We start from the raw sequence: 20,786 nt of genomic DNA, 5'->3' as shown, positions 1-20,786 counted from the left end.
GCGAGAGCTGTCAACAACCTGTTACCAATATGAGCAGAGGCCAGAGGACGATACTGATGGGCTATTTCCCCAGTTAACCACAGCTTACTTTGGGGCTTCCCCGTCGGCCTATTTTTGAGTCCTGAGTAAACTGTGAGCTGTATACATTGAACGATGTCTCGATTTTTATAGCTGCACATAAACAGGTCAACCAAACACTAGCCTACTCGCTGGATCGAACTGATGTCACGTTGTCGTAATCCAGGCATAGTTTAGTTCTGACTCACTGGTTGTGATTCAGTCCGGTTGGAGACTCGTACTCCTGTATTTGCGCTGTTTGCTACGACTGCCATGCTATTGCTCATACGTAGAGATAGTATGAACTCATCCCGCATATTTTTGTTCTACAGGCCTCAGTGTTATGGTAAATCAGCTGTTTTGTTGAGGAGAAGTTTGCTGTTTCTTTTCGAACCAATCAGACTTACAGTTTTCACATTTCAGATGACAAAACAAGTTAAGAAATCTCAAAGGCATAACCGTACGGCAATTCTGTCAATGTCAGTCATTTATAGTCAGTCGATTTGCCATAGAGGTTTGTACAAATCTGAAGTGATCATCTGTAAGAGTTTCTCTAGCACTATTGAGATAGTTTAACCAGAGTGATAGTTTAACCAGAAAGTGTGTCATCATTTACTCACCCTCAAGTTGTTCCAAATCAGTTTCTTTCTCACAACCTTAAAACACGAAGGAAGATATTTTGAAGAATGTGGGTAACCAAACAGTTTCTGGTTCCCATTGACAGCCGTAGTATTTTTTTCCATACTGACCTAAAAAACAAGTAAATGTGGAGTATGTTTTACAAGAAAGTACTTTTTTAGACTATTAGTCACACGTTTATTAATAAACCATATAAATCATAATAATGAGCCTTTAATTGCACTGACGTGTTACATAATCTGAGAATATATGTATTCTATTTAAATTGGTTCATTTAAAAGTACACATTTTACATAGTTTTAAAGTTTCATGCTCAAGTTCACGGAGACCGTGATGGCAGAAAGCACATCCATTTTGCTTTCATTATTTTACAAAAGTGCAATGTTTTGTTATTCTGAGTGCACACTCAGAGTCTTTGCAGATTCGAAAGATGTATTACTTTTATCTGTATGAACAAAAATGAGAGTATTTTAAGCGACTCCACCGGCGCCGCTATCTGTCATGCAGTGAGTGTGTTACTGTTCAGCTTCCACGCTACGCACAGACACTTGAATAGCAAACATTTTTCTCCGTATGGAACTGTAATCACTGTATATGAAAACTATTACAAGTGCTTGCTGTTTTACCGCCTCTAGTGTTCATTTCTGTTGGAAACTGCAGTGAGTTTTCGTCATGAGATCAGGTAGGAATAAACCCCTATATATAACATACATAAAATCACCCCATAGGAGATCTGTACAGGTGGAGCTGGGGAAGGTGGAGGGTTTCTAAAGCGCACTGCAACTGCTACAGCAAACAGTAGCCGAGTATTTGAATGCTGAGCACCAAACTCATTGGCTGCTGATACGAAAGAAACCAACCAGCTGCTCTATGAGAGTAATGATGTGATTATATCAGACTGTGTGAGAACCTTTTGGTCTGCGCAATCTAGATGTTCACATCAGAACTTTCTGCGCAGGAGTACTGTTGTTGAATGTTTGGTCTGAAGAGTTTCATGTCTAATAGAAGTACAAAAAGTTAGCTGAATGCTAGGCTACTCCAGAAAATTAAACCTTTTCTTAGACTTGACTTTTTATCATGAACAAATAGTGTTTACATTTTTAGTGTTATTGAAAAAATGAATCTGTAGGCTTCCCTACACAAGGACTGTTGATTATGTGTTACATCTGATGATGATGAGAGTCTGCTAGTGGCCAGGTACAGGTGTGTGTGTGATATGCCCTGGCTGTAGTGGGGTCAGACAGGGGTCGTGATCTGCAGAGGCGGAACATTATCTCCTCATGTTCTCAGGTTCAGAGGTCTAAAGGTCACATGACCTCATAATGCCGGGTCACTTTACTCCATTTCTAACACTCAATTAGAGAGAACTGGACATCTTCACACAACACACAACGTGTCACACACACACCGCTCTTTCTCACAATCAGTACTTTATATCAGTTTCTATTAGTTATGCACAAATCTTCACAGACAGATCTTTGTGGATTTTCTTTTGTGCTGTCTTGAACAGAACACAAAATTACTCGATATCCTAAAGATTTTTGGCCATACACCCATACAGTGTATTTTTAGGCTATTGCTACAATTATACCCGTGCTACTTAAGACTGGGTCACACACACACACACACACACACATATACTCCCAAAAATCCTTTCACATTTACTCACCCTCAACATGTTCCAAACCTGTATGAGTTTCTTTCTTCTGAAGACACACACACACTAAAATTATATTGTAAAGAATGTGGGTAACCAGTTTTTGGTCCCCACTGTACTTTTTTCCATGCTATAGAAATCAATGGCTACCAGCTACTATTTGGTTACCAACATTATTCACAATCTTCTTGTAAGTTTAACAGAAGAAATAAACTCGTACAGGTTTGGAACAACTTCAAGATGAGTAAATGATGACAGATTTTTCAGTTTCGGGTGAACTATCCCTTTTTCACAAGCGTATAATAGCCTACTTTTGGGGTCACAAGTGTAACTCCTACGGAGCAAATTTGCTAAAGTGTATGTACCTTGTCATTGCTTTGGCTAAAAGCATCTGCCTAAATGCACAAATGTAATGTTAAGCGCATACAGTTGTTCATAGACAGTGTCTGGTGAGCTATAAAGTAGCCGCAACAAGCGGTGGAAAACATCTATGACATTTTCCTTCAAAATCACACTTGCAAACTCTCACACCCACTTGCATTCAAACATACAAACAAGCATATATACATACACACACATATTCACATTTGATCTTTCCAGGATGTGGTGCATTGTGCTGTGTGCACGGACGGGGTTTCCCTCCTCTCACCACTACAGCATTTCCGCCTCGGCCACGTGTTGTCTGTGCATGCATCTAGCGGAAGAAATTGCAATTTTAAATGGGTATTGTTGCTGCTTTGCTTTTGTTCTGCGTTATCATTGGTTGAAGGGTCAAAGTATATTCTTCTATTCATTTATTTATTTGTTTTACAACTATCTCTAAATAACTCATGGACTTGGTCTAGTTTTAGAAAGATTTCACCAGTTGCAGTTTGCAATTGATATAAACAAAAGAACAATTAAAGAGCCTCCAAATGCAGAGTTTTACATTTTCAGTCTTGGACGCAGCTTGTTGGCGCTTTATTCCAAATGTGATTTCACATTTGCTTTTAGGAATGTGGTTATTGCCGGAATTGGAGAAGTGATATTGTCATAGCAGCCGGAGTTACGTCTGGTATTTATCTGGTTGTCCTGCCAAAACGCTCTCTCTCATGTTGCCACCTCCAGCACTGTGACAGGCTGTGTGTTTTATTTAGAGATGAGACGCTCGCAGTGATTCACAGCCCACCAAGGCCCTGAGACACGTGCGGCGGTACAAGATTCTCCATTAAACACGTTCACTTACCATTTGTAACAACTACACTGAAATGTTCAGCCGAGAAGCGCAGTCACAGGAAAACTCGTGAAAAGTACAGATAATAGTGAGACGGACACGTGATGCAGCTGACAGCGGGTTGATTTTTGTGACAAAGGCCGGCATCAGATAAAACCTATAACAGTGCCGATTAAACACTTTTCTTTATGGTGTTTCTTGGGGAGAAAATTGAAAACATAATACATTTATCTGCATTTACAATTCTGCTTTTGACAGAGCTTTTTATTCACAGTGGCTTACATTGTATTCAAGATACACATTTGATTAGTTTGTGCTTTCCCTGGGAATTGAACCCTTGACATTAGAGTTGCTAGCACCATGCTCTACTGTTGAGCTAAAGACAAGGCTAACTGATGCTTAGAAAATATTTTCTGTAATCACATTATTATGATATTTATTTGTGTTTGTTTTGATTGATTTTATATATTTTGTTTTTTACTGATTTATGTACAACAATAAAAAAAGTAAGTAAACAACAAAAAACAGTAATAACAATATCAATAATAATACACAACACTAAATGTTTTGTTTCTTTAAATACATATATTTATTTGTTTCTTTGTTTGTTCGTTTGTTTGTTCATTATTGTATAGCAAACAAAAAGTAGTAACAATAGCAATAATAACAAAGTATAATGTTTATTTATTTGTTTGTATATTTATAGCAATAAAGGAATAAATAACAACAATAAAAACAAAAACAAACAAAATAATAATAGTCTTATTGATTTATGTACATTAATAAGTAAACAAATAATAATAATAATAATAATAGGTGTATTGATTTATGTACTTCAATAAATAAACTAATAATATTAACAATAATAATAATAATAATAATATTCATAATCATAATAGTTGTATTTATTTATGTACATCAATAAATAAACTAATAATAATAATGATTATTTTTGTATTGAATTATGTACATCAATAAATAAACTAATAATAATAATAACTGATTTATTTTATAGCAAAAAATTAACAAATAAATAATAACAACAGATATAATAACCAAGTATAATAGTGATATTCATTCATCCATTCATTTAAACAAACTATTAAATAATACATTTTAGGATATATTTTTATTTTTATATTTATGTGCCATATGTTTAAACAAACTCATGAAATACTTTGATAAGCACATAGTTTTTCCTGTGTTGATTTTCTTATTGAAACAGGATGATGGAGTGGGTCATATAGAAAGGTTGTTGTTACAGTATGTTCATGGAGCCAGTATGTTACAGTAGGTCAGAAACATACTTTACAGCCACAGACAAGAGCAATGAAAGGCTTTGTTGTTGGTTTTTCAGGTAACTGGGATCCGCAGGCATTTGTTCAGAGGTTTGGTCTGGCTACACCAGTGGCTTCGCTTCAGTTCCTCACCCAAAACCACAAGGACTAGAGGACACCTCCAACCAGCTACTCAACTTTGACCTCTGGCCTTCACCCACTCTGTGGCAGTTCTGATATTATATCCAGAATTAATGTAATGCACATTAGCATTTCAGTGAATATTAAACTAATAAAAGGTGAAATGTTTCCTCCTGTCTGAATTGTAACATGACGAAATGCGTTTGATGAAATATCACATATCTGTTCACAATAATTTGAATAAAAGCTAAATTCATATCACTTCAAGAATCTTTTTCTGAATGTGAGCGGTATGTTTATAAAATGTTGCAAATATTAAAAGAAAGAAAGAAAACAACTGTTCCACAAAGTGTATTTTAGGAACGTCTCCCACACTGTAACTCTGTTCCAAAACCTAGTGTGCTGCCTTGCTATCAGCTGCCTACATAGAAAGCCGCCGTGGAACTTCCTTAATGGACAGTATGGAGCACTAAACATAGCAGAAAACATTTTGATAATGGCTGCAGTACAGGTCAGAAACCTTGCCCTCTTCATGTAAATGAATGGAACGTAAGCCAAACATCCCAGAGATGCTTTCCAACATTTATGTAGTTCATATCATAGAGATGTGTGTTCAAGTGTCATTTTTCTAATAAGTTTGCTTTTAGTCAGTGATTTGATTCTATAAAAGGGGTGTGGCATCATGACTGCCAGCCTGTGATTGGGTCTGCAGGAGTTTGGGTGGGACATCGGCACCATTTCACCTCGTGATTACTACTGTGCAGACTCAGGCCCAAAGTATACTTCAGTTTTTTATGCATATGCTAGTCGAACACGCAGACTTTCAAAGTATACTCCAGTAGAGGTGTTCTCAAATGTAGGCGGTCGACACATTGGCTCTGGAAAAAACGTAATCTTTAGTCTAATGTCTGCTTTATTTTTCTCCAGGATGCCCGCAGTGCGACGGCACCCTCACACAAGCATTTGTCATTGCAGCTGTCTGTTGTTGTTGCAGTCTCATTTTGTTGTTGTTGTTGTTGTTGTTGTTCCGACCCTTTAGTTCCATTCTCTAATGTGAAACAGAGGCCCATGCCAGTGTTGCCACCTTGTGGAACAACTGATTACTGCAAAATAAATTTAATGCGCATGTGCGACCTGCGCGTACAAACTATGTGCCGTTACCAAACTCGTGTGGTGTGCATATTGTACGCGCGTACTACTGATGCCAAAATTTGCACTACCGTATGTGTAAAAAGTGGAAGTATACTTTGGGCTTCAGGCTCCAAAAAAAAACATCATCAGCACAAGATGACAGCGACAGGTGTACATTTTAAAGATGACATTTTGCAGTGGAAGGAAATAGTCTTCACACTGTAAAAAAAAACAATTTGTTGAGTCAACTTAAAATAATTTGTAACCTGGCTGCTTTAAAATTTTAAGTCCAGTCAACTCAAAAAAAGTTTATTCAACTAAGTGACAACTTAGATATTTCATATGAATCAATTTAAAATTTTAAGGCAGCTGGCAGTTACTTACCCATCTGTTAAGTTTAGCGAAAGCAAATATCTAAGTTGTTACTTAGTACAACTTAACATTTCAAGTTGACTAAACTTATTTTAGTTGACTGAACTTAAAATTTTAAGGCAGCAGGGTAACAAGTTATTTTAAGCTGACTCAACAAATTGTGTTTGTTATTTTTTACAGTGCAGTCTTTTGGTCGCTAGAGTCTATGACCCCCCTGTAAAAACTAAAACAGTTCTACGAGTTTTTGGCGTCAGGCAGTTGTGAGAGAGTTTTTCATAACAACATGGGTGTCTGCAATGAAGAAAGTGATTGATACAATTGATATTCAGAATGGTAAGCAAGACACACACACACAAGAGGTTATTGTTTGTATATTCTTAGTTTTTTGTTTTTTAAATGATGAATATAGAGCCACCTGCTGGTCTGGAGGGTTATTTTCTGTCACGCACTGCTGGCTGTAGTCATTGCATTGTGTTCAGTTGTAACTTTTTGGCCTAGATGTAGACGTCACGAGGCGATAACAATGTAAGTTTTTGTCACCACCAGTTCTGTTTAGTGTGTCACGGCTTTAAAGGGTTAGTTCACCCAAAAATGAAAATTAGCGATTATTTACTCACCCTCATGGGATCCTAGGTATACGACGACTTCTTTCAGCCAAGAGGCGTGTGAGGCACTTTTAATTATGGATGGATGCACTTTATTGGACTTGTTTTGAACTGTTGAAGAGAAACACCTGCCTTTGCTATGATAAAGCTTGAAAGAGCCTGGAGATTTTTTTAATATAACTGATTGGATTTGTCTGTAAGACGGAAGTCATATACACCTAGGATGGCTTGAGAGTAAATAATAGGCTAATTTTCATTTTTGGGTGAACTATCCCTTTAAAGGGGACATCAGATGCAAAATTCACTTTTACATAGTGTTTTCATGTAAATGTGTTTTAGCAGTTTGTGAACACAACCACCCTACAATAATAAAAATCAATTCACTCCTTTCTTTTAATTATCAAGCCGTTTTGATTTTCTGTGCAGTATGATGTCATATTGCTCAAGCCCCGCCCACGACTGCTGACGGACTGTCACGTATAAGCATATATCCACTCTCAGCCAGTTGTACATTGTCTGTCATTTTCTCCGCACTCGAGCAGCTGTGGCGACAATGTCTCGTAAGCAATGCAGGTGTTTTGTATTTGGATGTGAAAGTGAACATAAGAATCTTCATTTTCTACTGACATCGGAGCCACTGAGGACGCAGTGGTCAGTTTTGTTTTTGATAGTAACACGTCACCAAATACACAAAAAAAAAAAAAAAAACACGGAAGAGAGGGGCGGGTGAGCAGTAGCTCATTAGCATTTAAAGAGACATGCATCGTAACAGTTTGCTGTGAACAGAGCTGTTTTTGACATGGTAAAAAGGGTGTTTTTTTATGTGACAAGTGGGGCAGGGCCGAGACCCATGGGAACCGAACTAGGCCGGTGGAGTATAATGATAATGATCGACACCTGCGCCACTCACCGGTCTCGAGTCCCACAGAGGAGCTCCGGAAGGATAAAAGGAGGAGCGAAGACGAGAGAGGACCAGGCCTGGACTTTATTTTGTGTTTGATGTGCGGCAGTCGTCCGTGATTGGCTGCCACTTTACTGTTGTGTTTGTTTATTTTATTATTAAAAGTGCTTAAATGTTTGCCAGTTCCCGCCTCTTTCTTCCCGTTCTACAAACTGTGTTACATTTTACAAGACAGTTGAGGAATTTTAACCAAAGTATTTTGACATTTCATGAAGACCCTAAAGAATCATACCAACTTGTGGAAAATGGTCGTCCGACGTCCTTTTAAAATGTCCAATTTTATATTTACAAATATTTACAAAATATAGACTTCTGGGAATCCATGCTCTGGTCTCAAGATACCAAGTCAATCATTTCGGATCCAAAAGCATCCAAAATGTTCTGGTGTTGCTAGAGGAGGAGTACAGTGAGAGGGGCCTGGTACCCACAGTGACATTCAGTGGTAGTAAAGCTCTTCTACAGGGATTTATGAGTGCTGAAGGTGTGAGGACGTTGTGCTTTATCAATGCTTCATGAATTTACACACCTCAGTCCCTGCATTATTGGGCATTTTTTCAGCATGACAATGAAGATATTCTCCCAAAGTGAAAATCCTTCAGTGGACATGTATTTCACTCAATCTTAACTCTCTCTTGAGCAGCTGTGGGGGAGACGAGCTGAGCAACACTCCCCATTAAAGACCAGGGCATTTAAGGAGCTCGTCCTCCAGGAGTTAAACAGGACAGATGTGAAAAATTGTCATGAACTTGTACACTCAGTGCCAAGAAGGGTCAGAGCAGTATAATTAAAGTTCTGAAGGACATACTAAGTACTAGAATATTATACATTTGCTGAATTACATCTAGGGTATACTTAATTTAAACAAAATTGGCTAATTTACTTATTTTACAGAAAATATTGGCATAAATATTTTTGTTCTTATTAAGTATATGTGTAATACATTTAAATTTCGCATCTTTCCATGAATTATATTAGTGATCATTAAGAAAACACACAAATATTGGCTAAAATAATCAATTTTACTTAGACTACAATGATGTTACCAACACATTTGAGTGCTGAATTAAATATACTTATAATCTGCATTGTTTTTCCAGTGTATTCTGGGATTGGCTTTTCTTTGAAGGACATGTGATGCAAGCTTCGGGTAAAATGAGGAAGCAAGATCCAGCCTTCAAACTTTCAGAACACAACTAGGAAGCCTTAGGTAGGCAGCTCGATGGATTTTAAGACAGAATTCAATACGTCCAGATACAATAAAATCACGTGTACACACACACACACACTACTAGGGCTGGTCATTGGTATATTATCCCACAGCCTGCCTGATTCTCCCTGAAATGGCCAGTCTATTTCTCTGGCTTTCTTACATAATCCACCCTCACTTACAAACCGCCGTAGTGCTGCATTCCTGTTTTGTTGGCAGCGCGAGCAGGCCCGGACTCTTCCAGACAGCTCAATACCACACAAACCGACAGCAATGCCGTTTGCGCTCTGAGGTCAGACATGCAGTGGAGGTTGAACATGATGACTTCATGCCAATTTGCAGGCCACATGTGAAAGATCTAGACAGACGAACAAGAAAAGATGGACAGAAACTGAGGTGTGAAAGTATCTTGAGCGCTGTCACACTTTAGAGACAGTGTGTGGAAAGAGTCAAACTGGAGGCAGGAAGTACGTCAGGGCCAATAGAGGAAGTAAAAGGGGGGGTGAGGGTGTCGAGGCCACAACTCAGCCGGAAGCCGCAGTGGAATTACGACCAAAATACTCTCCGTGTATTACTTCGGGACAGACAGAAGGGGCACGGGTTCACGATGGGCCTTTTTTTAATTGTTGCGGTTTTGCGTATGCACACGTTCACAGTAAAAGGAAAAAACTCTTTTGTAAATTCACCTCCTGTTGTTTCTCAGACAAGCAGGTTTTGTCTCGCCTGAGTAACTTTCAGTTTATATCGGCCAAAGCATTTTCATAGAGCGCTATTTCTGAGCAGACTTATGTAATAATTATAGACATGCAAAACAAAAGCAGGCGATTCTGCAGAAACTACCTTAAATTTATCTCAGACATATATTTACAATTGTACTGTAACATGCATCCTACATACAGTAACATATGGATCAGTACTTTATTATCTAAGTTTTGTATATTCATTCATACAACAGGAGTGACACATAATAATAATAATAATAATAATAATTGTAATAATGATTATTGTACAAATTTATTGAAATACATGCACTCATACAGATAAATATACAAATGTGTGTGTGTGTCAATAGTAATCATTATAATAGTACAATAAAACAACAACGACAATAATAATAATAATAATAATAATAATAAACATTTAGTTAATGCTGAGTGAAAAATAGTGAAAAAATCATTTATTGTGGCATGTACATTATTATTATTATTATTATTGTTATTATGAATAATTGACTAAGCATTAATTAATTAATTAATTAATTAATTAGATATATGATTGCTGTTGATGTTAATTATTCATTTTATCATTTAAATAATAATAATAATAATTATAATAATACAACAACAGTAAAATATCTATTTTAAAAAATGAGATGCTAACAACAACAATAATACAGAATAAAACAGAATTAAAAATAAAACAGAATAACAGCTGTTTATTATTATTATTATTATTAAAAGAATGATCATTACATATAGTAATTTAGTAATATTATAAATAATTATGACTAATAAATATTATATACTCATTATTAATTAATAAATGTACTGTTTCTTTCTTCTGTTACAGAATCAAATGATGATGGTTGTTGATGTTGTAGTTATTTATTAATTTAATTATATAATTTAAATAATAATAATAATAATAATACAATAATAAAAAAAATATACAATAATACAAAAATAATCTAATTCTGTTTAAACATGAGAAACTAACTAACAACAACAACAACAATAATAATAATAATAATAATTAACTTTAGTTAATGCTGAGTAAAAAATAGTGTCAATTTGTTGTGGCATGTACATTATTATTAGTAGTAGTATTATTATTAATAATAATAATAATAATAATAATAATAATAATAATAATAAAGAATAACAGCTGTATATTTATTATTATTATCTAATTATATTATTATTTATTTAAACAAATAAATACATAAAATTTAAAATAAAATTTTACATTAAAATGTTTTAAATACAATAATTAAATTAAATTTGAAATTAAATAAAAAAATATTTGTAATAAAATAAAATCAATTAATTAAATTATTACAAAATAAAATCTGAAAAAAAAATTAAAATATTCAATTTATTAATTTATTAATTAAAAATATTTAATTTAAATTAAATTTGCCCATACTTCATAATATATTTTAATATATATATATATATATATATAGATATTATTTATATCATGTAATCCCTCTCCACTTCACTTGTTAGAGAATGTATGTATAAAAGTAATAGTTAATATACTGAGTTTATGTTACGATTGCAATGTTCAAATCACACAAATTATTAGTTGTTGTATTGTGAATCATAATACATGATTACAATGCACTGCAGAGCTGTATTGTGTGAAGTCTCTAATCGCTTCAAAATGTCTATAGCATGTAATCCCTCTCTGCTTCACGCCGGGGTGTGTAAGGCTGGGTCACAAAAGAAAAAGAAAAAAAAACTATCGGCTTCACTTGAGCATTTCTGTCTCGGAGGATAGTTTGATATCAATACACCAGATGTCTGGAAAAAAGGCCCAGGATTTAGGGAAGGTACTTTGATGTGGAAATGATCAATGTAAGTTAGTGGTTTAATTGAGCAGCCAATAGTGTCTCATCTGACACACACACACACGCTCTGGCACACTCTCACATGCATTCATACTTTCACAGACGGCCTGTTCATTTCTCTCACATACCCCGACTACGAGCACCACACACACACACACACACACACACACACACACACACACGAAGGGCTCCTGCAGGTCTTTGGTTAAGCCCGTCTTCGGTGAGTCTCATCATGTCCCCTGCATGAACTCAGCAGAGCATTGATCAGTTTGTCCTGTTTGCGTTTGTTTATTTTCTCAGCCTTCAGTGGTCTCTCACACACACACCAAAAAACAAGCTCAATTTCTCAAGCTTCTCAAGGATCGGCAGCAGTGAAAGGTCAGAGATGCTGCACCAGCCAAATAAGCACATATTTTCTAATTAATACTTTTAAAGGTCAACAGGTAGTGAAAGTAGATCAGCCGTGAGATATGTCTTGTTACCGCAGAGGTTAAAGGTCAAGTCATAAAGGTTAAAGGTTCTGAAGGTGATGTTATCTTATTTGTTTATTAACTGAATACTACACATACAGTTTCCCTGCTTACATAGAGCAAGTTCTCAAGCAAGAAGTAATATGCTGGAGTTAAAGTGACTTTTTAAAGTACTAGTGCTACTAAAGCTTCTAGTGAGTCTGAAGACCTTGATTCACTGATTCAGGGGACTGACAAGCAAAATTTTATGGAGGGTGAGTTTTGAAACTTGTTCAAAATTGGTAAAAACTCCACGTTATTATACTGCTAAAGATCAAGAAAGAAAAGAAAAAAAAGGAATGTATAAAGCCATCTGAATATTTGCCAAATAAATTGGCAGCAAGTAAATAAGATTAAAAATATGCATTTTTAGACTAATCTGAACTGTAGACACACACACACACACACACACACAATATATATATATATATATATATATATTTATACAGACAAATAATAATAATAATGATAAAAAATAATATTAAATTCAATTAAATTTGCCCATATTTCATATATAAGGCTCAAATCATTTTGAACTGAGAAATTAAAAGACATTTTAATTATAAGATGTATAAAGGCATCTAAATATTTGCTACATAAATTGATGGCATGTAAATAACATTAAAATGTGCATTTTTAGAATAATCTGAACTGTAGACATTACCACACAAAAATAAATAAATGAATAATAAATAAATAAAGACAATTTAATTTAATATTTTAAAATAAAATAAAATAATAAAATGTAATTATTATAAAATAAAATATATATTTTTTTACATTTAATTTACTTTTCTTAAATAAAATAAAATAATTAAATAAACTTATTATAAAATAAAACAATTATTAAATTAAAATAAATTAAATTAAATTTACCCATATGTCATATATAAGGCTCAAATGGTTTTGAATTGAGAAATTAAGAGATGTTTTAAATGTAAGATGTACAAAGCCATCTGAACATTTGCTAAATAAACTGATAGCATGTAAATATGCATTTAAAATATGCATTTTTAGACTAATCTGAACTGTAGACAAAAATAAATAAATAACAAAATAAATAAAAAATTTAAATAAAATTAAAATAGTTTAAATAAAATTACATTTTTAGACTAATCTGAACTAATCTTAATAATATTTATAGACTAATCTGAACTGTAGAGATTACCACAAAAATAAATAAATAAATAAATAAATACAATTTTAAATAAAATTAAAATATTTGAAATAAAATAAAATAATAAAATTATTATAAATAAAATTTGATAAAATAAAAGGAAAAAAAATCAATTAAATGTAATTTTCTTAAATAAAAGAAAACAATTAAATTATTATTTTTTTTTAATTGATAAAATAAAATAATTATTAAATTAAATTACATACTGCATATATAAAGTTTTGAATTGAGAAATGAAGAGACATATTAAATGTAAGATGTGCAAAGCCATCTGAATATTTGATAAATAAACTGACGGCAAGTAAATAAGATAAAAATATGCATTTTAGACTAATCTGAACTGTAGACGTTACCACAAAATAATGAATAAATGAATTCATTGATCGATCCGTCAATTAATTGATTAATTATTGAAAATAAAATAATTAAATTAAAATTATTCTAAAATAAAATGAGATAAAATAAAATAATTATTAAATTAAATTATTTTATTTAATTTCATTTGCCCATACTTCATATATAAGGCTCAATTAAATTAAATTATTATAAAATACAAATTACAGTTTAACAGTTTAAATGTAAGATGTACAAAGCCATCTGAATATTTGCTAAATAAATTGACTGCCCGTAGATAAGATTAAAATATGCATTTCTAGACTAATCTGAACTGTAGACATTACCACAAAATAAATAAATAAAATATTCTTTAAATAAAATAAATTAAATTAGATACAATAAAATAATTATTAAATTAAATTAAATTAAATTAAATTAAATTAAATTAAATTAAATTAAATTAAATTTACCAGTTCTTCATATATAAGGCTCAAATGGTTTCGAATTAAGAAATTAAGAGACAGTTTAAATGTAAGATGTACAAAGCCATCTGAATATTTGCTAAATAAATTGGTGGCATGTAAATAAGATTAAAATATGGATTTTTAGACTAATCTGAACTGTAGACATTACCACAAAATAAATAAATAAATAAAATATGCTTAAAATAAAATAAATTAAATTATTATTATAATTATTATAATATAGATATATTATTATATACAGATAAAATAAAATAAATAATAAATAAAAATATGGATTTTTAGACTAATCTGAGCTGTAGCCATTACCACAAAAATAATATTAATAATGTAATAATAAGAAATATATTAAGACATATAAAGAAATTAAGAGACATTTTAAATACATACATACAAAATACCAATTAATAACTTTTTTTTTCATTATTACTCTTCTGTTTTGTATTTTACACACGCTTGTAACATTGCTTTGCATGCTGTCCTGTCCCATACGTAGTGTACAGTACATGCTGTACTGTACCATCTTAGAGCCCTAAATACGTGTTCCATTATTTATATGAATAATCTTCCCATCAGCTCGTAGGAATAAGCCTTGGCTCTGAGATATAATAGCAGCGAGGAACAGCTACTGGAAATGCCCCTCGCGCAGCCTGGAAAGACACACAACTAATTTGATTATACACCCGCTGCGGCCTTGTATTTTTCCGCCGCATATTGAAATTAGCGAGATCGAGATCTAGGATAAGCCAACGCTTCCCCGGAATCCCTGCATGCAAAATGCATGAGGGGAGTCCTATTCAGCCTGCAACCGTTCCATAGTCAAACTCCAGTCAATCATTCATTGTAGGCTGCGCTCGCTCATAATAGTCGCGGAAATAAAAACACGAGCGGAGCTCGACAGGTGTCGGCCAGTTTTTCCAGTCTGGACTCCATGAAAAGGCGCCCCTTAGGAAAGTGCCCTGACAGACCGTGCTTTTCCTATGCAAAGGGAATTCCCTTGTCCGCTTTGCATCCCTGAAAGAACAGTTGGGATCAGGTGCTGAGGAGATAAGTGACAATGGCAGAATGATTTTCCACTAAAACGGCTACGTAAGGATGCAACGGTTGGGAACACTTAGAAATGTCAACATTTATTTATAGTGTTTTTATTTGTTTATTTGTAGTCACCTGGCTTTGAGGTCTTTCGAGACTCAGTTTGCATTTCAGGAGGACTGTTGTGAAAAACTGTGAAAAATGTTCAACAAAATGATTTTCAGTGTTGACTGTAAGTACAGCATGATTCATATTGCTCATTAAGATATTGTAGATCTACGGATAGCAGCAATCAGTCCTATAATAAACTACATGTTGATTACTATATGTTTGATTTTTATTTTTTGTATTTTTCGGTCATTTCTGTACAAGCTATGTTTATCAATTTAATGTGGATGTACAGAACTACAGAAATACAATAACTCTGTTTTTCAGATCAGATACTGATTTAATAATTAAATAAAAAATCACGTTATCTTTGGGAATTATTTGTGGATTTAGACATTGAAAAGGCATGTAAATTAGTCAAATATTAAAATAAATATTAATTAAAATATATACATTTTATTTTTTGATTGTACTTTTTCTAGCTATGCCAAGTTATGAAATATTTAAATGGGCAGAAATTGTGAGCAAAAATATAAAAATCAATATCCTTAACTGTTGTCTAGGAATAAAATAAAATAAAATAAAATAAAATAAAATAAAATAAACTTTTTTACATATTAAAACAATGGAGGATCTTGGGGTCAAAAAGGTTGAGAATCACTCAGTTAAGGTTATGTTTCCAAGTATCAGCCATATAAAAATCATGTCATGTACATTAATAAAATATTAAACTTAATATTAATTTAAATATTAAAAAGCATTATTATTTTTATTATTATTATTATTTTATGTAATTTTTATTTATTTATTTATTTATTTATTTATTTATTTATTTATTATTATTATTACTTTTTTCTAGCTATGCCAAGTTCTATCTATGCGGACAGAAATTGCGAGCAAAAATATTTTCTTTTATATTTATATCTTTAATTTTTATCTAGGAAAAATAAAATAAAATAAAATAAAATAAAATAAAATAAAATAAAATAAAATAAAATAAAAATAAAACTTTAGGACTACATGCTAAATTCTGACATATTTAAGGTGGCAGAAATGAAATGAAATGAAAATAAACTTGTTTAGGTTTACATGCCAAGTTTTTAAATATTTAAGTGGGCAGAAATTGTGAGTAAAAATATATATTTTTAAATCGATATCCTTAATTATTATCTATAAAATAAAATAAATTAAAATCAAATTAAACTAAATTAAATTAAAACTCATGATTACATATTAAAACAATGGAGGGCCTCTGGGGCAAAAAGTTTGGGAAGCACTCAGTTAAGGTTATGTTTCCAAGTATCAGCTATATGAAAATCATTGTTTGTTTTGCCCATTTTTGTTTGGTGCTGTTGAATGAACACTGACAGTCTCATCATCAGTATACACAAGTGCTAGCACACGTCATGGTTCAGTCAGTGGAAATAGAGTGTTTACTTCCTCTATTTTGGTCTATAAAAAGTAATATTCAAATTACTAAGTCTCCATTCTATTTTTCAGTACTCGCTGCCACTATGCTAATGAAGTACATGTTTCCTCATTTGGTATGAATGACAGGCCTCTCATTTGCAAAAGTATACTTACATAAACAGATGCTACAGAATTGGTATCTAATTTTAGCCCATCTTTTAAGAATACTGATTCATAGCCATTCGATTTAATGTGACAACACCAGTGTACCTTAGAGACGGCCTGTTGCATTGTCAACATTCTTGGCTCCCCAAACAATGACACATTCCCATCCTGATTGGATCAGATTCTATATTCACGTCTGGGATCTAAAGTGGGAGTAGTGGGGAGATCCCCTTCAGATTCCCCCAATGACAGCTTCACGGCGTCATTTTAGCAGCTCACCTACACACGTGTTGCATCTTGCCCATTGAGTAGAGATTAGCCTTTGGAGTCCCCCTCGAGTGTGTGTCAGTCTGCGTGTTTATTTACCGTGGCCCCCAGAACACACAGCATGATTCAGACCCCCTCCCACACACTCCGTTTTTACTTCATTAGGCCATATCTGTCAGCTAATACTACTACACTGTTTATGTATCAATTGCCAAAGCGGATAATTCCAGAGTTCAGAATGGAGTGTTGTTGATTTGGCAGCCGTGCGCTTGTTGGGGATTACTGGGGACGCCATGAGGTTTATTGAGGGAGTTATTCGTTGGATGGAAGGATGAGTTCCAATGAGTTGTCTGTATATGGATATATGCATATGCCCCAACAAGAATTTCGACGTTTAAAGGGACAGTTAGTATAGTATAGAAAAAGGCACTATGGAAGTCAGTGGGGACCAGCAACGTGAATGTGAGTAAGTGATGAGTTTTTATTGTTACGTGTTTTTCTTAAAAAATAAGATATTATGCAGAATGTGGGTGACCAAACAGTTGAGTAAAAAGTATAAAGTATTATGGAAGTGAATGGGGACCAGTAATGTGAGCATGAGTAAACGATGAGAGAATTTTTATTTTTAGGTGTATTTCATAATAAATTAAGACATTTTGAAGAATGCAGGTGACCAAACAGTTGACGGCACCCATTGACTCCCATAGTATGGAAAAAGGTACTGTGGTAGTCAGTGGGGACCAGCAAAGTGAAGGTGAGTAAATGATGTCAGAATTTTATTTTTGGGTATATGTCATAATAAAATAAGATATTTTAAAGAACGGTAGTGACCAAACAGTGGACTGTACCCTTTGACTTTTATAGTACAGAAAAATTATTATCGACGTCAGTGGGGATTGAACGTGAGCGTGAGTAAATGATGACAGCGTTTTTCATAAATACAAAAAAAGAAGAAAAAAAAAAGATATTTTGAAAAATGTGGGTGATCAAACAGTTGACAGCACCCATTGACTTCCATAGTATGGAAAAAAAGTACTATGGAAGTCAATGGGAACCAGCAACGTGAGTGTAAGTAAATGATGACAGAATTTTATTTTTTGGTGTATTTCATAATAAAATAACATATTTTGTAGAATGTGGATGACCAAACAGTTGACGATACACAATGACTTTCATAGTATGGGAAAAAATACTGTGGAAGTCAATGGGTACCACCGATGTCAGGGTAAGTAAATGATGACAGATTTGTTTTTATATTATTTTATTTTATTGTGTGTATTTCACAATAAAATATTTTGAAAAATGTGGGTGATCAAACAGTTGACGGCACCCATTGACTTTCATAGTATGGAAAAAAAAGTACTATGGAAGTCAGTGGGAAGCAGCAACGTTAGTGTAAGTAAATGATGACAGAATTTTATTTTTTGGTGTATTTCATAATAAAATAACATATTTTGTAGAATGTGGATGACCAAACAGTTGACGGTACCCAATGACTTTCATGGGAAAAAATACTGTGGAAGTCAATGGGTACTACCAATGTGAGGGTGAATAAATGATGACAGATTTTTTATTTTATTGCGTGTATTTCATAATGGAAAAAAAAAAGTATGGAATATATATATATATATATATATATATTTATTTATTTATTTTATTTTATTTTATTTTTTTTTTTTTTTTTTGAAAAATGTGGGTGACCAAACAGTTGATGGTACCCAATGACTTTCATAGTATGGGAAAAAGTATTATGAAAGTCAAAAGGGGACCAGAAATGTGAGGGTGAGTAAATGATGAGAGAATTTTTATTGCTGGGTGTATTTCGTAATAAAATAAAATATTTTGAATAATGTGAGTGACCAAACCCTTGACGGAACCCACTGACTTCCATAGTACGGAAAAAGGTATTATGAAAGTCAAATAGGGACCAGAAATGTGAGAGTGAGTAAACGATGACAGAATTTTTATTGTTGGGTGTATTTCATAATAAAATACCAAATGGCAATTTTTTTTTTTTTTTTCCTTTTCAAGTATGTTTTATTCATTTTTGGTAAGGTTTTACATGATAATTTTTGTGGAGATATTAGATAATAGATTATGTGGCGATCTAACTGTAAAGTTTGTACCATGTCTGTGTATGACAGCAACGTCAGCCTCTTGTTTAGAGTGGGGGGGGTATGAAGTTATTATTTTGAACACATTTTTGGTACATAATTTATCAGGCTCGAGGCCAACGTACACATGTCAACCGGGTCTTGGGTACAAATTGTTACCTCATCACTCTGTCTATTGCATCAGCATCTTCTAAGCATTTCAGCGCATGCATGGCAGGCTGGATTTCTACTCTCGGCGGGTAATAGGAGCGCTGTGCCTGTGATTGGCTTGGATGAGGAGTGAGGAATTTTAGTTGGACACGTGGGAAATCTCATGGGCCACCCTAGCCTCCTAATTGGATTACATACAGACAAGTATGTCATCTTATTCTATTTTGTTCGACGTATAATAATATATACTAAGGTGTGTTGTTGTGTTTTTAATGTTATTATTGTTATTATTATTATGCATTTTAATAATGCCATATATAGTATACTTTAAATTAAACACCTACATAATGTTACATAATATTTATTTTTATTTATTTGTTCCTGTATTTTTTTCTTTACCTAAAAATAGTTTTCTCCATTTAGTTTTGTTCATATTGTTTTGCTTCAGGGGTCGTATATCTTTAGCACTGTGTGAACCACCGACTGGCAAGGTCTGTGTTTCCCCTTCACTGTTATTCTCCCCAAACAAAGTCAACCATTTGCAACAAGGGACAGTTTTTTGTATTACTTCTAAAAGTCGCAGATAAGATATTTTCTCCCTGGTTTCTAAATTGGTGAAACACGACCCATGACGTTTTGCCCTCTGCGGTTCCTTTAATGGCTGCGGGTTCCGATCGCTTTTCCACTTTGCAGCGCTCTTAACCGGAACCTCGCAAACCAAATACAGACAGCGAGGGGCGTGGCCGGATCATGGCCTTATTTGGAGTTTCCACTTCAGTGGCGAACTTGGCGCTCCAGGCCAAAGCCAAGCCTACAGATTTGCCGCGCGCCTGCACTATTTACACGCGATTAACTCTCTGGCAGTTACAGTCTTTGTATAACCCAGCCACAGTTACTGCTGCTTCTTCTGGTCTTGTTCATCTGTTGCAAGCAGTTGCTTAAACCACTTAGCTTACGTTTACGAATGATTAATTTGGGTGTTCATTTCTACTGAGCTCGCAACACAAACAGTCTCCGTTTGCACTGCGAGACTCCGGATCTGTGACCTTCACATGAACAGTCTGACAGCCCACAATGACAATATAGAGAACGCAATAAACTGCCAACAGGCAGCCCATGAAATATAACTTTAATAATCATTTGAAATCAATCAAGATACAAAACACAAGGATGTTTTATTCGCCTAGGAGTATTTTAGATATGT

At 33.7% G+C, this 20,786-nt stretch overlaps 1 protein-coding gene across 1 annotated transcript in view; it reads left to right on the top strand.

The window, feature by feature from the left end:
• LOC127169621 (phosphatidylethanolamine-binding protein 4) overlaps window positions 1-5,245 on the top strand; it is a 158,776-nt gene extending 153,531 nt beyond the window's left edge. Inside the window, exon 7 of the mRNA XM_051117128.1 lies at window positions 4,924-5,245. Within this exon, the coding sequence (XP_050973085.1) occupies window positions 4,924-5,015 (92 nt within the window). The 3' untranslated portion in view covers window positions 5,016-5,245. The remainder of the gene's footprint in view (window positions 1-4,923) is intronic.
• Window positions 5,246-20,786: the final 15,541 nt, after the last annotated feature.

The sequence above is a fragment of the Labeo rohita genome, chromosome 8 (assembly GCF_022985175.1).
Source record: "Labeo rohita strain BAU-BD-2019 chromosome 8, IGBB_LRoh.1.0, whole genome shotgun sequence".
Lineage (NCBI taxonomy): Eukaryota > Metazoa > Chordata > Actinopteri > Cypriniformes > Cyprinidae > Labeo > Labeo rohita.
This window is presented reverse-complemented; position numbering and strand designations above follow the sequence as displayed.